The 24,182-nt window shown below is 43.4% G+C and overlaps 1 protein-coding gene across 1 annotated transcript; it reads right to left on the bottom strand.

Moving 5' to 3' along the window:
• Positions 1-145: 145 nt before the first annotated feature.
• On the bottom strand, positions 146-24,113 carry LOC149320425 (uncharacterized). Its single transcript, XM_089500648.1, has 9 exons — positions 24,033-24,113; positions 22,847-23,151; positions 19,745-19,954; positions 18,813-18,899; positions 18,280-18,519; positions 14,251-14,337; positions 4,640-4,876; positions 2,294-2,420; positions 146-2,101 (listed from the first exon to the last, which is right to left on the bottom strand). The coding sequence occupies exons 2-9, from the start codon at positions 23,105-23,107 to the stop codon at positions 597-599; spliced, it is 2,754 nt and encodes a 917-aa protein (XP_089356774.1). The 5' UTR covers positions 23,108-23,151; positions 24,033-24,113; the 3' UTR covers positions 146-596.
• Positions 24,114-24,182: the final 69 nt, after the last annotated feature.

Consider the following 24,182-nt stretch of genomic DNA (forward strand, 5'->3'; position numbering starts at 1 on the left):
AAGATGGCGCCCATGTGGAAGGGGTGCCGCCATCTTGTACGTATTCTATACGTACTAGGGTTAGGGGGGTGCGGAAGCACTGCCCCTTCCTAACCCTAGTACGTATAGAAGACGTACTATATGGCGGTATGTATCCCGCCATTGTACAATATCACAAGACCAGGGGGGAGGAATGAAAGAGGAACTTGGAGCCTGGAGGAGGCAGGAGGCGGCAGCATGTGGGATGGTTGGGGAGTTTGGTGAAGAAAATCATGTGTCCCCTATTTTGCTGGGGGGTGGGGGGGTTGTTTCGTAGTACAACCCCCATCTGCTTGCAAAGCTGTCATCATCTCCCCCTCTCAGCCCAGTTCAGAGGCATTGGTGCCAAATCGGTTTAGCAGATTTAATTTAAAAAAGAAAAGGAATTTAGCAAGTAAAAAACATCATTAAAGATTTTAAAAAACCAATTTAAACCCAGGTACACCTCTCCATTTGGAAGGGGGAAATCAGACTAGCACCCTGCCTCCCAAAGGCTACTAAAGAAAAAGCCCCCCCCCCCACATTATTTGGATTTATGTGCTTTCATTTGTGTGAGCTGTTTGATGTGAATGTAGATGTTAACAGTTACTGAAGCTCTTTCCATATTTTATGAATTTATATCGCCTCTTCCCTTTGTGGGTCCTTTGATGTGAACATAGATGTCCACTCTGACTGAAGCTCTTTCCACACTCCATGCACTGATACGGCTTCTCCCCAGTGTGGGTTCTTTGATGTGACCGTAGATATCCACTCTGCCTAAAGCTCTTTCCACATTCCATGCACTTATATGGTTTCTCCCCTGTGTGAGTTCTGTGATGTGAATGTAAACTTTGACTGTGAGAGAAAGTCTTTCCACATTCTATACATTTATGCGGTTTCTCCCCTGTGTGAATTCTTTGATGTGAATGTAAATGGGCACCTTGACTGAAGCGCTTTCCACATTCCGTACACTGATATGGCTTCTCCCCTGTGTGGACTCTTTGGTGTAAACGTAAATTATAGCTATCAGAGAAGCTCTTCCCACATTCCACACATTGATAGAGTTTCTCTCGCGTGTGGGTTTTTTGATGTGTATGTAGATGTCCACTCTGACTGAAGGTCTTTCCACATTCGATGCATTTATATGGTTTCTCTCCTGTGTGAGTTCTTTGATGGGAATGTAAATTGTGATTATGAGTGAAAGTCTTTCCACATTCTATGCATTTATGTGGTCTCTCCCCTGTGTGAATTCTTTGATGTGAATTTAAATGGGCACCCTGACTGAAGCTCTTTCCACATTTCTTACATCGATATGGTTTTTCTCCTGTGTGACATCTTTGATGCAAACGTAGATATGAACTCCGAGAAAAGTTCTTTCCACATTCCAAGCACTTATATGGTTTCTCCCCTGAATGGATTCTCTGATGTAATCGCAGATGCCCACTCCAGTTGAAGCTCTTCCCACATTCCATGCATTTATATGCCTTTTCATCTGTGTGAATCTTTTGATGTGAACGTAAACCTGCACTGTGAGCGAAGCTTTTCCCACATTCCATGCATTTGTATGGTTTCTCCCCTGTGTGAGTTCTTTGATGTGGCTGTAAATAGTCAGGACGAGAGAAGCGCATTCCACATTCCATGCATTTGTACGGTTTCTCCCCTGTGTGAGTTCTTTGATGTGACTGCAAATTCTGACTATGAGAGAAAGTCTTTCCACATTCCATGCATTTAAATGGTTTCTCCCCTGTGTGGGTTTTTTGATGTGAACGTAGATTCGAACGCTGACTGAAGCTCTTTCCACATTCCATGCACTGATATGGTTTCTCCCCTGTGTGTATTCTGTAATGTACTTTTAAATGACCTTTACATTGGAATATTTTTCCACAGTCAGAACACTTTACTCCTCTTTTCCCCTTATAGTTTTTGACTTCACAAATATCCTCCTCCTGAGAAGCAGAGGAGTTATTCTCATTCTTTGATTGGTTTTCCATTTGAATTTTCAATCCTCCTGGATTTACAATCTCCTCTTTTCCCACAACAATATTGGTTGCTTCCCAATGCACCATAGAGGGCTCTTCCAAATTCTTCTGCTCCTTCTGATTACCTGTTAGAGAATGAAGAAGATAATCTCATTAGGAGCTGAACACAGAAATTCAGGATTTCATTGGGAATCAAGACCATTATCACTGATTTTACAGATTATTCCCTTTCCTCTCAGGCATTCTGGCCAATTGCCTCTATGAACTGTACCAGCCATAGATTTCTTTCCTTTATTGAAAGTGAAAATGCCCCTTACCTGGAGAGGCTATGTTTCCATCATCCTCCATCCTCATTTCCTTGTAGAAAGCCCCATGGCCTTGATCCAGAGGACCCCACTCTTCCTTGATGAAATACACAGCCACTTCCTCAAAGGAAACTGGAAGCTAACAGGGATAAAATGATAACATTTCTCTAATCACAATAATCTCTTCTGAAGGTGTTTCCCCATAAACAGAAATAATTTGGGTGGTTCTCCATATGCTTTTTAGTTCAATTATTAGAAATATTTTGGGGGGAGAATTCATGACTTCACATAAAAGAACAGAATCTGCTATCTTCTTATGTGTTCTTCTCCAGATTCTTCCTCCGCCTATTATTAATAACCCACCCTTTCCCCAAAACTGGGACTCAGGCTGGCTTACAATATATTTTTTTAAAAACAGTACAATTAAAAGCATACAAAAGTAGTACATTAAAGTAGAATTAAATTATTAAAATATTAAAACAGATTGCACTTTAAAAGAATAAAATACAGTTAAAAAAATTAAAATGTTTAAGACTGATTAAGTCTCTAATGCTATTGATCTGCCTGGGAGGGAGAATTTGAAGAGAATCTGAGGCCATTTTGTGGTCTCCAAAGGCTTTATTGCAGCTACACACCAGACGTATATTTTCTTGAAGTCTAGCGATATTGACAGGTGAAACAGAAACACTTTAACTAGACAGATAAAACAAACAGCTAGACAGATAGAGGAAGTGTACTATCAAAATGTGGTCAGTGCATGTTTCTTTGGGGGTGGGATGGCTGATGGGAAAGCTTTTGCCCTTTTGAGTCACTTGGCTTCATTTAAGATCTTCTGACTCCTGCTTTTAGGGAATAGTAAATGGAATACATAAAAGAAAGGGTTTTTCATCTTCTCATTTTAAAAAAGGCCTCTCCTGTTTCTAAAATGGCCCTGGGGGGGCCTGAAAACATGGGGAAAAAATCCCCCATGATTAACTTTGGTGTACATTTGTGGGGGATTGTGATATTTTTTTGGCAGTGGTGTGTGTGGTGGTGATGTACAGCCCCCCCCCCCAATGTCATTATGTGCGGCACATAATGCATCACATAATTATGTGCATGTGTGCATACATAGACACAAACACACAAAGAGACATATCTCTTTCCTAGAAACATGAGGTGGGTTAGATTTCTGTGGGTTTTTCGGGCTATATGGCCATGTTCTAGAAGACTTTATTCCTGATGTTTCACCAGCATCTGTGGCTGGCATCTTTAGAAAAGATCTTTCTCTGAAGATGCCAGCCACCGATGCTGGCAAAACATCAGGAATAAAGTCTTCTAGAACATGGCCACATAGCCCGAAAAACCCACAAAAATCTATGGATGCTAGCCATGAAAGCCTTCAAGTTCACATAAGGTGGGTTCTCTCTCTCTCTCTCCCCCTCCTCCCAATGTACATTTATTGGGGTGGGGGTGGGGGTGGACAGCTCATGCCTACCATGCCCCTCTTCTTTCTCTTCCTTCCTCCAGGCATTTCCTGCCTATCTAGGAAGCTGAACTTAGTCCTTTCAACTCTTGGAAGAGGAGAGTAGCTAAAGACAAATCTTTCTGTTCACTCATGCAATCCCTTTAAAGCTGCCTACCTGGCACATAAGGGAGGATTTTCTTGCTCTCACTTATGTTTGTTGTGTGCATCTTCTTGCTAATAATAAAACTCCCTCAATTCACCACTTGCACTTAGACTAAATATTTAAGGTTACCGAATGACACCTGCAGTAGCTGCCACAACATCAACACTAGCAGTAACAACAACCAGCTATCATTATTTCACACACATAAGATTGAGACGTGGCAAAGGCAACAAGACTCCAGATTTCCCATTCTTCTTTTCCTTCCTTCCTTCCTTCCTTCCTTCCTTCCTTCCTTCCTTCCACTCACTAACTCACTGTATTTCTTCCTTCATTCCTTTTCAAAGGCAGAGGGAAGTTTTGTGCATTTCAAAATAAAAAGAAGGAAAGGAATGCAAGCACTCATGTACACACAGTCCTCTCCTATAGCCAACAGAGAATTACACACAGATATGCTTCACAAACCCCATTTTCTCAGCTTGCTCAGTATGTGTGTCCCCCTCTCTTCCTCACCAGAGGTAGTCACCAAATTCCACCCACCACTGCCACCACACCAGGAGCAGCAGCAACAACAACAACAAACACTCGCCACCACATGCTAAGAAGCCTAAGAGCGTCCCTATCTGGTGGACATGTGTGTGCTAAGTCTTATAACTTCTCCTCCTGGCACACATCTATTGCATGGTTAGGTTAAGCAAAGTATGTGTGTCCATGTGTTTGTGAGAGAGGTGAAAGGTAGAGATATACTGACGTGTGACTGCTTCCTCGGTCTCCCTCGTCTCCTCTTCGGTGGTTCTATATTGGCAGGTTCATCCTGGGCTGCTGCCACAGAAGAAACTGAAGGCTGGTTGGTTCCTTCACCTTGTGTGTTCATCATGGCTCCATTTGCTTTCCAGAGTTGTTCTCTCTCTCTCCTCCTCACTGGCTTTTCTGCTCTCTTGCTCCCTACCCAGCCACTGTCTTTCTCTCTCCATCGCTTGCACAGCACCTTGAAGAAATGGGAAAATTTCAAAGGTGATCTCCTTTATTTGCTTTTGCCCACACACACCCTCTTACTCCTGCAGCAGCATACCATCACAACTACCATGCCAGACATCTGGATGCTGCCAAAGAGAGAGGTGAAAGGGAGGAAGAAGATGCAGCAGTAGTCATGGTAGTGGTACTATTGGTGATGAGGCTGATGACACTTGCTGTCGTCACCGCTTTAGAAAAATGGGGAGTAGAATCCTTTGTGTTACAATGTAGCACCAAGATGGAGCCCCTGATGCAGGGGGCAAAAAATGAGGGGGGGGGGGATAGGATGACAGAATGTGCACTAAGCCCTTTAAAATATGGGGAGGGGGCAGGAATCATGAGGGGTGGCTGGGTGGGAGGGAGAGGCTTCTGAGGAGCAGAAAGCAAATCAAGGGCTTCAGCCCTTTGGCTCAACTGCTGCTGCTTCATGAGCCAAAGGGGAGACACACTGAAATTTCACCTAGTGAGTCTTTCAGCAACTGGCAAATTGGAACGTGCATGTTGGGAGCAACAAGAAGATCATTAGTAGCCTGGTGGGTTGTGATGTGGATATTTTTTCTATATACATATGGAGAGAAAGAAATGGAAGAATCATATTTTCTTCTAGTTGAATTTCTCAATATGACTCATGTACCTATTCTGCCTCATTTATGTGTCAAGTAATGGGACTTCTTTCTCTGCAGGTAAAGGTTTTATGCACAATACAGTGTGCATTTTTCAATGCATTCATTTTCACCACCCACCCACACTTCGAGACACACACACACACACACACACACACACGAAGGTGCTGTTTTTGTTGACTGAAAACCTATTGTGAAGCTTCTGTTGGAAAGAGCATGAAGAAAAAGGGGAGAAAGGCACAAAAGGCCAGATAGCAGGAAAGGCTTTCTTGAACTGATGTTCAAAAGATTAAAATAAAACACACACAAAATCACAGTCACACAAATACAGTGGGCCCTCAGTAACTGCTGGGGTTTAGTTCCAGTATCTATTGTTGATACCAAAATTCGGGGTGTTGAAGTCCCATTATATACAGTGGTGTAGTAAAGCAACATCTCTTATACAAAATGGTGAACAACTCCAAGATTTGCTTTTTTGGAATTAAAAAAACATTTTTAAGCTATGGTTCGTTCAATCTGTGGATGGAGAATCCATGGATATGGAGGACAGACTGTACTTATCATAAATTGCTATGCTTATTTATAATATTGATAAATACTGAAGATAATAGTCGAGTGCCTACAGAAGCAGTAGTACTTTAAAAAGTAGCTTTAATTAGTAGAGGCTACAACCGACTTATAAAAAAGCCATTCCTCCACAAACTTCATGACAATTAACAGAATGAAGAGAACATACTTCAGCACCATGCTTTTGTTCTCATCCTTTACAAGGATGTAAGTGCTAATTGCAGTTTCTCCACTGAAACAAGACTCTTGTGTTTATTGTCAAAGTTACACAACTGTCACTTAAGGTCACCAGGCATCTTTGTGGGAGGGAAGTCTTATTAGCCTGGCATTAGAACTCAATTTTTACATTTACATTTAAATGAAAACAGGTTTTCCCTCATCCTAACCCAATAAACCACCCAGCTTAAAAAAAATGAACTGGGAAAAAAAAATCCCTGAATTGATCTTTATAGCTACATCTTGTGCCACCATTCACAATATAATGATGGCTCCATAGTTGACATTTCTTCTATAACTTACCTCCCTGGAACTAATTAGTGAACAAGACAGGATAGTCTGGATTAGTTCCCAAGAATCAAATTTATACTAATGCCTGACAGCTATACATTTTCAGAAGAATTCTCAGTTCCACCAATCTATCATGGAATTTAGTATTAAACACTCAGCTCCAGCTAATAGTTCATTATAATGTTAAGAAGTTGTGATGTAAGGTACCTTTAAGACACAGCCCTTAGTGATATCAGCTGTAGTCTATATATACTATTAAGAGGGTTGGAGAGGGATTCATTGTTCTCTCTTTCATATTTCACAGGAAGAGTGCATTAAGATATGGATTCACTTCGGCCTCCCCCTCCTCTAAATATGGAAGGTAACATGGCTCAGAATTGGAGAAAATGGGAACAGGCTTTTCAGTTATATATTACTGCTGCAGGACTTGACAATGTAGCAAAGAAGCGGCAGATAGCTATCCTGCTGCATTGTGTGGGAGAAGAAGGAATTTCTGTGTATAACACCTTTGTTTTTGCTGAAGAGAATCCAAAAGACATTTCAGAGGTTCTGGAACAGTTTAGAACCTATTTCTTGCCTAGAAAGAATGTTGTTTTTGAAAGATTTTGTTTCTGGAACCATATACAGAGTCCTGGAGTGACAAATGAACAATTTATTGCTGAGCTTAAATTGAAAGCAGCCAGTTGTGAATTTGGAACTGCAATTAATGACATGATAAGAGATAAAGTTGTTTTTAGCATAAAGGAAGAAAGACTGAAAGAAAAGCTTTTGAAAGAAACAGACCTTACACTTGAGAAGGCTGTGGAAATATGCCGTGTTGATGAGATAACGAGAGCACAGCTGACAACTATGACAACAACTTTTGAAGGAGTGTGTGAATTACAGGAGGCTCATGGAGATATCAGAGGGACTGCAAACGGAGATAATGAAGAAATTGCAACTCAAGCTTTGGGAGTAAAAGACTTAAGAACTAGAGACAAATGGAAAAGTCAGAACAGGTGTGGCTGTTGTGGCACAATTCATGAACCTCAGAGATGCTTAGCATTTGGAAAAACTTGTAATAAGTGTGGCAAGAAAAACCATTATGCCAAGTTATGCAGGACAAAAATGGCTAATCCTGAAAACAGACAAACCAGACAACATATTCATGAGTTGTGTGTAAGTAACCTATTGATAGCAGAATTAGACAAAGAACTGAACAATACAGGGTGGTATGCTGATATTTCTATAAGAGGCTATATAGTTAATTTTAAGTTAGATACTGGGGCTGAAGCAAATGTGTTACCATTCAAAATATTTTCTAGGATACCTGGTACAAAGCCACTGATTAAGAGCAATGCAGTTCTTGTAGCATATGGTGGGACAAAAATACAACCAATGGGAATGGCTGAGTTTGAATGCAATACAACAAAAGGGGTGCATAACTTATTGTTTTATGTAACAGATTGCTCTACAATTCCATTACTAGGCAGACCAGCTTGTGAGAAGTTAGAGTTAGTTCGTCGGATAGATCTCATACACACAGCTGGGTCATTAACACAAGAAAAATTAGTCAGCTTGTATCCCAAGATTTTCCAAGGTTTGGGGGAGTTTCAAGGATGTCATCACATATATATTGATCCGACAGTTGCTCCTGTTGTCCAAGGATGTAGGGGAGTGCCTTTTGCAATATATGATAAATTAAAGGATACACTCAGTCAGATGGAAAATGCAGGAGTTATAACAAAAGTGATAGGACCTACAGATTGGGTGAGCAGCCTTGTTATCACAGAAAAAAAGAATGGCACTCTGCGTATATGTCTTGACCCACGAGATTTAAACAAGGCAGTTAGAAGGCAACATTATACCATCCCAACAGTGGAAGAAATCCTGAGTCAGTTAGCTGGAAAAAAATTGTTTACAATCATAGATGAAAAAGATGGTTATTGGCAGGTAAAACTGGATAAAGCATCATCCAGATTATGTACATTTAATACGCCATGGGGAAGGTATTGTTTTAATCGCTTACCATTCGGGCTTAAATCTGCAAGTGAGGTTTTTCAACAAAAGAACCAAGAAACATTTGGACATATAAGAGGTGTACATATGATAGCAGATGATATGATTATAGCAGCAGAAACAGTGGAACAGCATGATGAAATTTTACACCAGGTCATGAAAACAGCACTTGCCAACAACATTAAATTTAATAAAGAAAAGATCCAGTTTAAGGTAAACTCTGTAAAATACATGGGCCACATAGTGACTGCTGAAGGAGTCAGACCAGATTCTGAGAAAGTTAAGGCTGTCCAAGAAATGAAACCGCCCGAGGATAGACAGGGGGTCCTGAGATTTTTAGGGTCAGTACAATATTTGGCAAAGTATATTCCACAAGAGGTAGAGCTGACGGCCCCATTGAGAAACCTATTAAAAAAGAATGTAGTTTTTCAGTGGATGCCAGAACATCAAAAAGCCTTTGATGCTATCAAACAAAAGTTGTGTAGCACACCTGTGCTTCAATATTTTGATGTGACAAAGCCAGTTGTAATTCAGGCAGATGCATCAAAAGATGGTTTAGGAGCATGTCTGCTTCAGGACAACAAGCCGGTGTCCTATGCCTCTAGGTCACTTAACTCAGCAGAAAAAAATTATGCACAAATAGAAAAAGAATTGCTTGCGGTTGTATATGCGGTACGAAAGTTTCATCAATATGTGTTTGGTAAAACTGTGTTAGTTCAATCTGATCACAAGCCTTTAGAGTCAATTTGTAAAAAACCAATAGGCAGTGCCCCTGCTCGATTGCAACGAATGCTTTTGCAGCTTCAAAGGTATCAACTTAACATTGTATATACCCCTGGTAAACTTATGTATCTGGCTGATACCTTGTCAAGAGCCACTGTAGATCCTCCTTGTAGTGAAGAGCATTCCATGGGAGATGAGAAAGTAATACATGAGGTGAATGCTTTAGCAATGCATCCAGACAAAGTGTGTATAATACAAGAGGCAACAAAATGTGATCCCCAGCTTAAGATGGTTCAAACATACCTAGATCAAGGATGGCCACAATATATGAGAGATGTAAGCTAACTCAGCTCCCTCCCACCCTGAACCAGATCCTTGAACCTTCTAAGGCCTGCTGTGACTTGTTTAACGACTTTTTCGTGGATAAAACTTCTCGTATAAGCGAAGGTCTGAACGCCGACGTTTTGGCAGAACCTAGGGTAGAAGTGTCCAGAGCCTCCGTGGACTATGTTAAACTGGATCAGTTCGAGTTGGTGAGTACCGAGGATGTGGACAAGATCCTCGGAAGTGTTCGGAAGACGACCTGCTCCCTCGATCCCTGTCCCTCATGGTTAGCGGCCCAGGGGGGACCGGCGGTAACGTCTTTGCTACGCCGGATAATTAATACATCTCTCAGGGATGGGCGATTTCCATCGGATCTTAAATTGGCCATAGTAAGACCGATCCTAAAAAAGCCCTCCCTCGACCCCCTGGTTCATAATAATTATCGGCCTGTTTCGCTGCTACCATTTTTGGGAAAGGTGATCGAGAGGGTGGTTGCGATCCAGCTTCAGGCGGTCTTGGATGAAACGGATTATCTGGACCCATTTCAAACTGGCTTCCGGGCGGGTCACGGGGTTGAGACGGCCATGGTCGCCTTGGTCGATGATCTCCGTCTGAGCATTGACGGGGGAAGCGTGTCCCTGTTGGTGCTCTTGGACATCTCAGCGGCTTTCGATACCATAGACCATGGTATCCTTCTGGGGCGCCTGGCTGAGGTGGGAATCGGGGGCACTGCGCTCCAGTGGTTCCGCTCCTACCTCTCTGGGAGGTCCCAGATGGTGCAGCTGGGAGACGTGTGCTCCAGCGAGCGGGCCCTTAAAACCGGGGTCCCTCAAGGAGCCATTCTGTCTCCCATGCTATTTAACATTTACATGAAACCGCTGGGAGAGATCATCCGGAGACATGGGGCGCGGGGTTATCAGTACGCTGATGACACCCAAATTATTTTCTCTATGTCTCCGACTGATGCAGTGACCAGGGATGGCGTCTCTCCTCTCGTGGCCTGTCTAGAGTCAGTAATGGGCTGGATGAGGGAAAACCGACTCAAACTTAATCCAGAGAAAACGGAGGTACTGGTGATAGGTTCCCCTGGTCCAGGAATGGTGGTGGTTCCACCTGTCCTGAACGGGGTCACGCTCCCCGTGAAGGACTCCGTGCGCAGTCTGGGGGTGCTTCTTGACTCGTCCCTTCACCTGACTGCTCAGGTGAATGCGACGGTCAGGAGTACCTGTTATCAGCTTCGGCTGATTCGCCAGCTGCGCCCATACCTGGCCCAGAGGGACCTTGAAACCATCGTACATGCTCTGGTAACTTCGAGATTGGATTTCTGCAATGTACTCTACATGGGGCAACCCTTATACCAAACTCGGAAGCTGCAAATGGTGCAGAACATGGCAGCGCGGCTGGTCACTGGTGTCCCCAGGACCAGCCATATAACACCTGTGCTTAAAGATCTCCATTGGCTGCCCATCCGCTTCCGAGCTCAATATAAGGCGTTGGTTATTACCTATAAAGCCCTAAATGGCTTGGGCCCAGGTTTCCTGAAGGACCGCCTCTCCCCGTACATTCCGCCTCGCACCCTCAGAATATCTGGGCAGCAACTCCTGAAGGTGCCTGGGGCCAGGTTGGCTGTTACTGCCAGAAGATCCTTTTCCACAGCTGCCCCAGCCCTTTGGAATACGCTGCCCATGGAGCTCCGCTCATCTACCACCCTGGCCCAATTCAGGAAGGGTCTTAAAACCTTCCTATTTAATCAGGCATTCCCCGACTAAATATCCTACGGGCCTCCCTCCTCTCTCGTGGCCGAGAGGTTGGGCTAAGGGGCTTTTTATTGTTTTTAAGGATTGTTATTATGTTTATGGTCTTGGCTGTTTTTAACTTTGTATGATGTTTGCACTTTGGTGCTCTTGTAAGCCGCCCTGATCGTTTGGAAGGGCGGGGTATAAATAAAAAATTTATTTATTATTTATTTAAGTCCGTTAGCAAAAGCTTTCTGGCCAGTTAAAGATCATGTTTGGTGCCAGGATGGAGTTCTTTTTATGGGAGAAATAATGATTATTCCAACAAGTCAAAGACCAAATGTACTTACACAACTTCATGAGTCCCATCAAGGGATTCAAAGGACCAAAGAAAGAGCAAGGAAATTAATGTATTGGCCTGGGATGTCAAGAGATATTGAGCTGGCTGTGGGGAGCTGTAGTGCCTGTGCATGTTTTGCTCCAAACAACCAAAAGGAACCACTCAAACCACATGATATTCCTGAAATGCCATGGGAAAAGGTGGGGATAGACATTTTTGAACAGGATAGTTGTCCATTTCTGTTGATAGTTGATTATTTTTCAAAATATCCAGAAATAATAAGTCTACCTGATAAAACTGCAAAAACGGTAATTTGTAGGCTTAAGTCTGTGTTTGCTCGCCATGGGATACCAAGAACAATGGTGAGTGATAACATGCCATTTGCTAGTCAAGAATTTAAAACATTTGCTAAAGAGTGGGGGTTTGAACAATGCTTTAGTAGTCCAGGATATGCACAATCTAATGGTATGGCAGAACGAGCAATTCAGTCTATCAAACAGCTTATGAACAAAGTAGGGAAGGGCTGGTGGGGATTTACATCTAGCATTGTTGGAATATCGCAATACACCAGTCACAGGGTTGTCATATTCGCCTGCACAAATGTTGATGGGCAGGATGTTGAGAAGTAAACTTCCCATAACAACTGGTTTATTATGCCCTAGGATTCCTATTAATGTGCATCAAGATCTACAAAGAATTCAACAAAGGCAAAAACATTTTTATGATCAAACAGCTAGACCACTTCAACCATTACAAGAGGGAGATGCAGTTTGGATGCAATCTAATGACCCCAAGGAAAGATGGCTTCCTGCCATAGTGATAGAAAGATGTAAACAACCACGGTCATACCAAATAAAGACTCTTAATGGTAGGATATATCGACGTAATAGACGCCAATTAAGAAAACGGATGTCAGAAATTATCAGTGACAGAAGTGTAACACAAGATGCATTAATCAATGGATATGGTGGGGCTCTTGAGAATAATAATGAGATGCAAACATTACCAACAACAGATAGGCAACCGACATATATAACATCATATGGTAGACCAGTGTTTAGGCCAGAGAGATATACTCCTTGAAAATGCACCTTGGTCCTAAGGTGACTCTTTATCATTTGTGTAAGTTAGGTCAATGAGAAATATTGTATTCTTTATATGTATGTTTTCTACTTATGTTTTTAAAATTCTGTATAAAGTGTATTATTTTCTAAAGTGTATAATCATTGGTTTTTTATATTTCCATGAAAAGGAGATGTGATGTAAGGTACCTTTAAGACACAGCCCTTAGTGATATCAGCTGTAGTCTATATATACTATTAAGAGGGTTGGAGAGGGATTCATTGTTCTCTCTTCCTCATCTCACTCTCCTGGGACTGGCTGTGCTCAGTAGCTCATGGGTGAATAAACTTACTGCTCTTACTTGAAGACTGGACTCTGTGTGGATTCTTGTAAGATTGGATTCCAACAGCAGACATCACAGAAGTGGTGTCTTTAGGGCAGGTGACACATGGTACAGTAAGTCATGGTGGCACTGCCATTGACCTCCTCCCATAATATTCAGAATCCTTCGTAATATTTTTGTACTAACGTTACTCGTAAATCGTAATTCCCGTATATCACTGAATATAATGGCAGTAACTATGACATAAACAATTAGCAAAAGGAAAATTACACCTTTAAATTACAGTATAGTAAATACATTTACATAGTTTAATGTGATTAATGGTCAAGTTTGGTAAGATGTGATTTTTTTAAAGAAAATTTTAAAAGAGTGCAATTAATTTTTTTTTAAAAACCGAGGCCTCTCCTTTCTCCACCCACTGAATCTTGCCCCACTCATGTCTTCTCTTCCACTGAGCTCCTGGACTTTACAGGGACACAGGAGACTTCCACAGCCCCTTTGTGCCAAAAGACAGATATTTGGGGAGCAGTGCTGTCCCCAATCCCGTTTAGGGGGGGGGGTCACCTGGTGCGGCCTACACTCCTCGCACCCTCCTAATGATGCTCCTGTTATTAAGAAACCTGGGGAAATTGAATGGTTACTGTTAGACATTCAGGATGTTCCAGTCTCACCACTGTTAAGAACTATTTCTTCCAAAGTCCTGAATGCAGAAAGGGTTTATTTTGTAAACAACTTCCATGATTCTATAACAAACTCCCTCGGAGTGTAATGGAGTCTCCTTCCTTAGAGGTCTTTAAACAGAGTCTGGACGGCCATCTGTCAGGGATGCTTTGATTTAGATTTCCTGCCTGGCAGAATGGGGTTGGACTGGATGGCCCTTGAGGTCTCTTCCAACGCTACGATTCTATTTATCATTCTATCAAGCTGAAATAAGGAAACTGCCCTTAAGATGCCTAGAAATCTCCTACAACACTCCAAATGAAATAATATTAAAATAGCATGGCAGGAGGTTGGACTGGATGACCCTTGTGGTCTCTTCCAACTCTACAATTCTATGATTCTAGCACATGCTCTGAATTTCAGAGGTGAAATGTGTGAAATCTTGAGATTACTGAGTAATCTTACCTTCTGAGCTGTTTTAGATGGACTCTTGTTTCCTCTTCCTTTAGGTCTTCCTCTTGGTCTTTTAGGAGATGGCTCTCCCATTGGTTCCTAAATATAAGAAGACATGCCATTGAGGCAAGGATGTCAACAAAGATCCTAAATACAAGCAACAGCACAAATCCAACTGTGTCACTGAGGCGTTCAGTTTTAAATAAGAAAATAAAGAGAAAGGGAAAAGAACCATTAATGAGAATTTTGCCTTATATGTCCAGTGACCACTAAACATATATGGCAAAATTGTAAAAAGCTGTATTTTCACACTCTTTCCAATTAAATTTACTTTTAAAGGGTGACTACTGTTTTTCTAATCAATTTAGACATTTCAAAAACAGTCACACAAATAAGATGAATTAAGACACAGATCTCCCAACATTTTTGTTTTAAACAATGAAATATCTAAGTTGGTTTAAACTATAGACAGCTTTTATTTTCTTAAAGCTACAAAGGAGAATTTTGCTGTGTTCTGTATCTTTCAGTCTCTTTCCATTTGTGTAACTTAGTGGTACTCAAAATTTTTACCCTTGGGCCCCACTTTACATCTACATGTGACATCAACCCCCTCTCAAAATATTTTTATTAATATACTAGGTTGAGAGGGGGTTGATGTCACATGTAGATGTAAAGTGGGGCCCAAGGGTAAAAAGTTTAAGTAACATTTTATAAGGAAATAGCACTGTTCAAATTAGAACAGTTTTATTTATGTAAATTCAATATTTAATGAAATGCATGTGTGAATTATACACATAAAAAAGTTTTGGAGGAGGAGGAGGATGGCTCAGGGCCTCAAAGTCTTGTGCCCCCCTACAGCTGTCATACCTGGAGGTCTTGCCCTATTGTTTGAGAAACACAGGTCTAACTTAAAGGAATGCTGTACGTTGTGTACAGTGGGGTGAGGTACTTGTCTTTACCACTTTCTAGTAAAATGAAAAGTCTTTGTAGAATTTAAAAGGTGCCTAGGATTCAAACAATTCAAGAACAATGACTGTTTTAACTATCCCACCTCCATCTAGGTTTGCCGCTTGATAGTAAATAAAAAGAGTCATTTAAGTGGATGTGACAAAGCTTTGGCCTCAGAGGGAGCCATCAGGCAGACCCAGCAACATCAGGGACTGCCTGAAGGAAGAGGCCCCTCCCTCCTCAACTGTCATCTCGGCCTCAGAGGGAGCCATCAGGCAGACCAGCAACATCTTGGACTGCCTGAAGGAAGAGGCCCCTCCCTCCTCAACTGTCATCTCGGCCTCAGAGGGAGCCATCAGGCAGACCCAGCAACATCAGGGACTGCCTGAAGGAAGAGGCCCCTCCCTCCTCAACTGTCATCTCGGCCTCAGAGGGAGCCATCAGGCAGACCAGCAACATCTTGGACTGCCTGAAGGAAGAGGCCCCTCCCTCCTCAACTGTCATCTCGGCCTCAGAGGGAGCCATCAGGCAGACCCAGCAACATCAGGGACTGCCTGAAGGAAGAGGCCCCTCCCTCCTCAACTGTCATCTCGGCCTCAGAGGGAGCCATCAGGCAGACCAGCAACATCTTGGACTGCCTGAAGGAAGAGGCCCCTCCCTCCTCAACTGTCATCTCGGCCTCAGAGGGAGCCATCAGGCAGACCCAGCAACATCAGGGACTGCCTGAAGGAAGAGGCCCCTCCCTCCTCAACTGTCATCTCGGCCTCAGAGGGAGCCATCAGGCAGACCAGCAACATCTTGGACTGCCTGAAGGAAGAGGCCCCTCCCTCCTCAACTGTCATCTCGGCCTCAGAGGGAGCCATCAGGCAGACCCAGCAACATCAGGGACTGCCTGAAGGAAGAGGCCCCTCCCTCCTCAACTGTCATCTTGGCCTCAGAGGGAGCCATCAGGCAGACCCAGCAACATCTTGGACTGCCTGAAGGACGAGACTTCTCCCTCCTTTAACTGTATTTTGTATTGTATTACGATTTTACTGTACACCGCTATGATCATCGCGCAATAGCGGTCTATAAATAAAACATATTATTATTATTATTATTATTATTATTATTATTATTATTTCAGATTTCAAATACTGAACGTTTCATTTCGATTACAGGAGGCTGTTGGACTAAATAAATGAAGAGTTTTTTAGATAGGGATTTTAAACATTTAGGGCAATCAAATTGCACCCACAGTTGCTGCCACAATAGCAGCAGAAACCATTAAAAACACCCACCACCACCACATGCCACCCAAAAGCTTCCCTATCCAACAAGTATGTGCACCACCAATACATGTGTGCCTATATTATTATTATCATTATCATCCTTTATTTATGAAGCGCTGTAAATTTATACAGCGCTGTACATACAATCTTTTAGTTAGATGATTCCCTGCCCTCGGGCTTACAATCTAAAAAGACAAGACACAGAAGGAGAAGGGAGTGGTGGAGGGAAAGGGTAAGAGGTCCAGCAGTTCCTCTCTACCTCCAAGGCCTGGACCAAGGCAGATGGACTGGAGGGAGGGCTAGGCTTCATAATGGATGGTTAATCATTTTCCAGGGAAAATACATACTCTCAAGTAGGATAATACATATACAGTACATAGCAATACAGGAAATGGTTCAATAAACAGGCACCACAAGAACATCAAATAGTAAGCGACAATTATGCAATGCCTGGGAAGGCTTTTCTGAACAGGATGGTTTTCAACTCCGTTTTGAAGCTGGTTAAAGAAGTGATGGCTCTTGCTTGTGGGGGAAGAAGGTTCCAGGAGTGAGGGGCAGCGAGTGAAAAGGGGCGAATCCGGGATGGGACAGAGGAAATCCTGGGCTGAGACAGCAGACCTTGACTACCAGAACAGAGGGCCCGAGTGGAAAGGTGAGGAGAAAGAAGGTCTGATAAGTAGGGAGGGGCCAGTCCATGGAGGGCTTTAAACGTGGACAGCAGGAGCTTATACTGAATGCGGAAAGGGAGGGGGAGCCAGTGAAGGGATGCCAACACTGGAGAGATGTGGTCAGAGCGGTGGGTGGAAGTGATCATGCGTGCAGCTGAACGCTGAACAGAGATTAAAGGATGGAGGTGAGAAAGAGGAAGCCCAGCCAGGAGGACGTTACAGTAATCAAGTCGTGAGACCACAAGGGCATGCCAGGATCACCAAGGCTTGCTGTTCAAGCCTTGGAGAAAGGTCAGGGGCGGAAAGATACAGCTGGATGTCATCGGCATACAGATGGAAGGAAAAGCCAAAAGAGCTAATGAGTTTTCCTAAGGACAGTGTGTAGAGAGAAAACAGAAGGGGACCCAGAACAGAGCCCTGGGGAACTCCAACAGATAAGGGAACAGGAGATGAAGTCTGACCACCTGCAACTACTGCAAAAGATCTGCCAGACAAGTAAGATCTAAACCAGTCGAGAACAGAGTCTGAGAACCCAAGGTCAGAGAGTATATCAACTAGAAGACAGTGATCAACGGTGTCAAAGGCTGCAGACAGATCAAGGAGGATGAGAACAGAGTAAGGGCCATTAGCCTTGGCCTGTAAAAGGTCATTCGAGATCTTGGTGAGAGCTGTCTCTGTAGAATGCCTTGGGCGGAAGCCAGACTGAAAGGGATCGAGGATGGAATTGGCTTCAAGAAACTCAAGACAGCGCGAATAGACAACCCGTTCCAAAACCTTAGAAAGAAAGGGAAGAAGAGAAATCGGACGATAGCTAGACAAGGAGGAGGGGTCAAGAGAAGGTTTTTTCAGAATTGGGGAAATGAGAGCATGTTTGAAGTCCGAGGGGAAGGAGCCTGTAGAGAGAGAGAGATTGAAGATATGGAGAAGCGAGGGCAGAAAGGAGGGAGCTATAGAGATTAGAAGACGAGTAGGAATTGGATCAAGAGAGTAAGTTGCAGGTTTGGCAGAGTTCAGAAGTGAAGAGAGTTCATCCAAAGAGGCAGGAGGAAACACAGAAAATTTGTTATATCACATAGCCTGTCTCCCAGGTACACATCTATGGGTGGTTAGGTTGAGTGTAGTGTGTGTGTTTGTGTGTGGTGAGATATACTGACCTGTGGCTGCTTCCTTGGTCTCCCTCGTCTCTTCTTTAATGGTTCTGTGCTGACAAGTTGCTTCTGGGATGTTGCCATGGAAAAAGTTGAAAGCTGACCAGCTCCTTTAGCTCGTGTGCTCATTCTAACTCGATTCTCTCGCCAGGGCTGCCTGCTCACTTGCCCACTCACTAACTTTTTCCCTCTCTTGCTCCCCTGCCACCTACTGACTCGCTTGCTCTCTTGTTGGCTGTAAGGCACCTTGAAGGAAAGACATTCAGAATGTTTCAGTTTCACAGTAGTTGATATTTCTTCTACAGTACAGTCTTGAATACAGAAGAACATACATGTATATAAAGGTTTAGTTTTTCTTAAAGTTGGAAGAAGGAAAACTGCCTGTAACACACAGGATTCTCCAACAACCTTTCAACATTAAATAATATTAAAATATCACAAAATCTGCAGTTCAGAGGTTAAATATGTGAAAACCTGTGGCTACTGATTAATGAGTAGATAATAATCCAAACACCTCTTTTGCTTTGATGTAACCTCACCTTCTGAGTTGAATTAGATGGACTCTTGTTTTTGGTTCCTTTTGGTCTTCCTCTTGGTCTTTTAAGAGATGGCTCTCCAGTTCGTATCTAAATAGAGGTGGCATCCACACCAATAATTAAAATAAATCAGCATCATTCCATAAGGAGCAGAAAAGGTCTAGTATCTCCTCAGGCCTATTTACTTTCAGAAATACAAAATGTTTCTGGATATTACCCTGCCTTACCAGGGGCGTGGTGGAGAGAGTGTGAGACATTTGCTACACATCTTCACAATACTGAGACATAGTGAAGGCAAAAACAGCCTGGGTCTTCCCTTCCCTACTTGCTCCTTCTTTCTTTCTTTCTGAAGTTTTGTGCCTTTGAAAAAAGAAAGAAAAAAGCAACGCACACACTCTCTCTCTTTTACACATGAACACACGGTTTGCTACTGCAGCCAACAGGGATTTACATAAACACACCACACAACCCCCACACCTCACAACCCCTATTTTCCTGGCTTGTGTGTGTGCTCCTCTTTTTCTCACCAGAACTGGCACCCACTGATGATTCCAGAACAGCAGCAGCAGCAACAAACACCCACCAGCACCACCACATCATGCCAAAAGACCCAAGAACTTCCCTATCTGCTGAGCATATGTACACCTGAATCATAATAATTATAATAATAATTTTATTTATATTTCCTACCTCTCCCTGTGGATTGAGGCGGGATTACAATAGAAACAACATTACAAGTTAAAAAAACCTACAATTTCATATAAAATATACTCAATAAAACAGTAAAACCGCTATCAATATAATACATAGACTAAATCATCATTTAAAATATCTAAAATATGTAGAATCACAGCCTTTCCTCCAGGCACATGTCTATGGGTGTTTAGGCAGATAATGGTGGGGTGTAGCGTGTGTACCAGGTGAGTTATACTGACTTGTGGCTGCTTCCTTGGTCTCCCTCGTCCCCTCTTTGGTAGTTCTGTGATGACAGGTTCATCCTGGGCTGTTGTCAGGGAAGATGTTGAAAGCTGGCAGGCTCCTTCACTTCGTGAGCTCAGTGTGACTCCATTTGCTTGCTCGAGTCGCTCATTGGCTGGCTTTTCCTCTCTGCACAGTTTAACTGTGGTGTCGCACATCTCAGAATCCTTTAAATGGATGATGCAAAGGATTTGAATTTTAAGTTAACTTTAAAATTTACACCACTTTTTAAAATGGAGATACAGAGAGAAAAGTGGTCTCTCTCTGACCGCACTCAGACCGGGACACTTGTAATCAGGCTACCAAAAGATGCCAGTGTCCATCGGACTCAACAAAACTTCGGTGAGCTGTATGTAGAGAGATCTTGTAGCACCCTTGAGACTAACTGAAATAAAGCAGTTGGCAGCATGAGCTTTCATAGACTTCAGTCTACTTCAGGCCTGTTACAGACTGCCAAAATAAAGCTGCTTCGGGTCTCTTTGGAGGTATGCTATTTAAATGACGCATGGGTCCTAAGAGTCCAGAAGTCGCACCAAAGCCACACTCCATTCCTAAGCACCGGAGTGCAGCTTTTGGTGCAGCTTCCAGATTCTTAGGATGCATGCATCATTTAAATAGCATACCTCCAAAGAGACCCAAAGCAGCTTTGATTTGGCAGTCTGTAACAGGCCTCAGTCTCCATTATGCATCTGAGGAAGTAGACTGAAGTTTACAAAAGCTCATGCTACCAACTTCTTTATTTCAGTTAGTCTCAAAGGTGCTACAAGATCTCTCTACATACTGAATCTACAGACTAACATGGCTATATCTTTGAATTAAGTGCTTTGTGTTAGAAGCACTGGCATTCATCTCAGGAAGGTACACCTCACTCCTCCTGTTTGTTCTCTGTTTGCAAAAAACATATACCGTATCTTCCAGTGTATAAGATGACTGGGCGTATAAGACGACCTCCTAATTTTCCAGTTAAAATATAGAGTTTGGGATATACTTGCCGTATAAGACTACCCCTCTTCCAATGCACACCATATAAAAATTAAAAAAACATCAGATTTGATTCCAATATGGTAATTTTAATTCAAATGACATGTAGCTACTTAGCAGGAAACCTTGTTGTATACAAAGCCTGAATGGATTGGTCAGCTCTCCCTGCTTGCCCAGCCCTCCCTGTCTCCAAGACTATCAGGGCGGTAGCTGCTTTCATACGATCGTCGCATATAATGGGAATGCAGCCGCAGTCGTTTTTGAGCTCCCCCCACCATCTGCGGCGACTGCAGATTCTCCATTCTGGCTCAGAAGTTTCAGCACCTGCCCTATAAGATGACACCCGATGTATAAGACGACTCTTGACTTTTGAGAAGATTTCCTGGGTTAAAAAGTAGTCTTATACGCCAGAAAATACAGTATTTGTGAGTTGACACACGTACCTATTAATGTATTTTGCATCTGAATTGGAAGAGACCTCAAGAGCCATCCAGTCCAACTCCCTCCCATTCAGGAATACAAAATTAAAGCATCCCCGACAGATGGCCCTCTGTTTAAAAACCTCCAAAGAAGGAGACCCCACCACACTCAGGGGCAGTGTGTTCCACTGTCAAACAGATCTTACTGTCAGGAAATTCTTCCTAATGTTGAGGTGGAATCTCTTTTCCTGTAGTTTGAATCCATTGCTATGGGTTCTATTCTCTGGAGCAGCAGAAAACAAGTTTGCTCCATCCTCACTATGACATCCTTTAAATATTTAAGCAGGGCTATCATATCACCTTTTAACCTTCTCTTCTATGGGTTAAACATACCTAACTCCCTAAGTCTCTCCTCATAAGGCATGGTTTCCAGACCCTTCACCACTTTGGTCAGACACGCTCCAGCTTCTCAACATCCTTTTTGAATTGTGGTGCCCAGAACTGGACACAGTATTCCAGGTGAGTCCTGACTAAAGTAGAATCGAGTGATACTATTACTTCCCTTGATCTAGACACTATACTTCTATTGATGCAGCCTTAGCATTACATTTCTCCTTGCTGAAATTCATATAAAGCTTGCAGAAAACTCTCACCACTAACTAACCAGTGGTGAACAGCTAGGCTGCTTGACTGGAGCACAGCATAGAAACCATAAAATAGTGGATGAAAGGAAATGCAAAATCAAGGGGAGATAAGCTATCACTTTTTCAGTGGGAATTAACTCACTCTTTGTGGATCCAACACCTTGCGGTCAATAATGAAAGGCTATATTACATGCTGCAAAACACCCCATTTTTCAACATAGTGAGATGTCCTGTTATTCTTTGAGTATTTTCTACTGTTTTCTTTCATGTTTCATGTTTGGACTGTCAAATGTCAGGATATTTTCAAATTTTTGTTTTGAGATTTAAGAGGTTTTTCTTTTCTTTTCTGGACTTTGGATATTTAAAATTTGATAAGGAAAAACCTAAACTAGGGCTCAGCCAAAACTCTAAGACAGAACTGAGAAAAAACACCCTGCTGCTTGAGTCTCCTGGCATCTCTCTATCTGAGCCACGCTGCCAAGGGCCAATATATCAAGGGCAAACAAACACATCTAAAGGACCACACATTTCCCATCCCTCCTCCAGAAGCATCTGATGGTCCAATGGATGTGTATTTCACTGGTTCCTTGGAAAGAACACTGCTGACAGCTCCCATATCACATTTCACTGTTAAGTGCAATGAAGTATTTTTAAGCACAAATGCATAGCAATCCAAAATCTTGTCCAAGAGGAAAAATTAAGACAATGAAATATGAAACAATATATGAAATATGAAGACTTGTGAGAGCCTTGTGGCACCCATGATGACTTAACTAATTTATTTGGCATGAGCTTTCATGACTTTGATCCACTTCCTTAGACATGTGTCCAAAGTGCCTCCCCATTCATTCATTCATCTGAGGAAGTGGACTGGAGCCCACAGAAGATGATGCCAAATAAAACATACTAGTCTTTGGTGCCGCCAAGCTCTAGTCCTTCAACTTTTATCCTTAAAATTGCTCCTGCTTTCATTAACAGTTTTACACAGTGTACACCTTTGGTACTTCCTACACACCTTGAAGGCCTGGACATCCTCTTCATTTAGGGCAAACATGTCCTGCTCTTGGAAGACCCCTTCCTCACCACTCCCAACCCCTTCTTTGTCTGTCTCTCCACAAATGGCTGCCATGTCCATTCCCTTGGCAAAATGGAGGGGCCGAGCGTCCTCAAGGGTCTCAGGCCCAGGAGACGTCTTGGTTGGTGGCTGCTCTTCTGGAACAGATGGAGCTGGGAAAATGGGGAATGGGGGCGGTTCTTGCTGGACTTTGGCCTCCATTGAGGGAGCCAAGCAAGGCCCCTTTTCTTCTACTGGCGGAACATCTGTTGGTGAATGAAAGAAGGAAGTTTTAGTTAGCAAGACTGCCACATATTTTTTTTAAAAACCCACCCTTTTCTTGACTGTGTGTTTTTGGATTTAAAACGTCTCCTTATTGTTTACTCCTATTACTGGCATACCCTGAAATCCTTCCAAGAAGCAGGGTGCATTCCTTCAGGGTCTCTGGATCACCTCAAGCCAAGCCATTAGTCCCTGTGGTTTAGAAATGCCTGCCCTGACTGGCAATGGCTCTCCACAGTCTGAGGCTGGGGTCTCTGCTCCCTCAAGGGAAGGACCCAGAACTTTCTGGACCCAAAGCGTGGGCTCTGTCCCTGAGTCATGGCCCTTTCTGTGCCCAGCTTTCCTGACTGACAGATGCAGAGAAGGGGCTGTAACTTACAGTGTGAAGGCCAAGGGGGGGGGGGGGACTGGTCAAATTCCGGCCATACTGGCACCCCACAGTCACACACCCATCAAGGACCTGATTCTTCCCTTGCAGCCCCTTCCTCTATCTGGGGGGCCCAGGGGACCACCCCCCAGAAGGGAGAGGAGGAGGAAGAGCCTCTAGGGGGCCTTCTATGCGGGGGGGGGGGGGAGGAAGGCTCCCTTGCATCCACCAAAACAACCCCCCTCACCCAGGCTCCCCCCTCTCTCTCTCCAGGAGACACCCCTCCTGCCATGATTTTGGGGGGAAAGGGAGAGGCTCTCCCTCACTCCAGCCCCCAAAAGATGAGCGCCTTCCTTCCCTCTTTCCCCGACTCCCTCTCCCCTTCTCACCCCTTCCCTCTCTCTCCCCCTCTCTTCCTGCCCTTCCCTCTTCCCCTCCCTCTTCTTCTCTTCCACTGTCTCCTTCCCTCTCTCCAGGGGCCCCTCTGAAGTCCCTCACCTCCTTCTCCTTCTTCCCGAAACTCCTTCTCTCCTCCTCCTCTCCCCGCCCTCCCCTTGGAATGACGTCACAGTGCACCATACTCTCCTCCTTCCCTGCCCCTACTAACATTTTCCCTGCCTCTCTAGGAAGCGGAACTCGCTGCTCTTA

This window comes from Sceloporus occidentalis, unplaced genomic scaffold (assembly GCF_023333645.1).
Source record: "Sceloporus occidentalis isolate IW3139 unplaced genomic scaffold, rSceOcc1.0.p SCAF_1, whole genome shotgun sequence".
NCBI classification, from domain to species: Eukaryota; Metazoa; Chordata; class Lepidosauria; order Squamata; family Phrynosomatidae; genus Sceloporus; species Sceloporus occidentalis.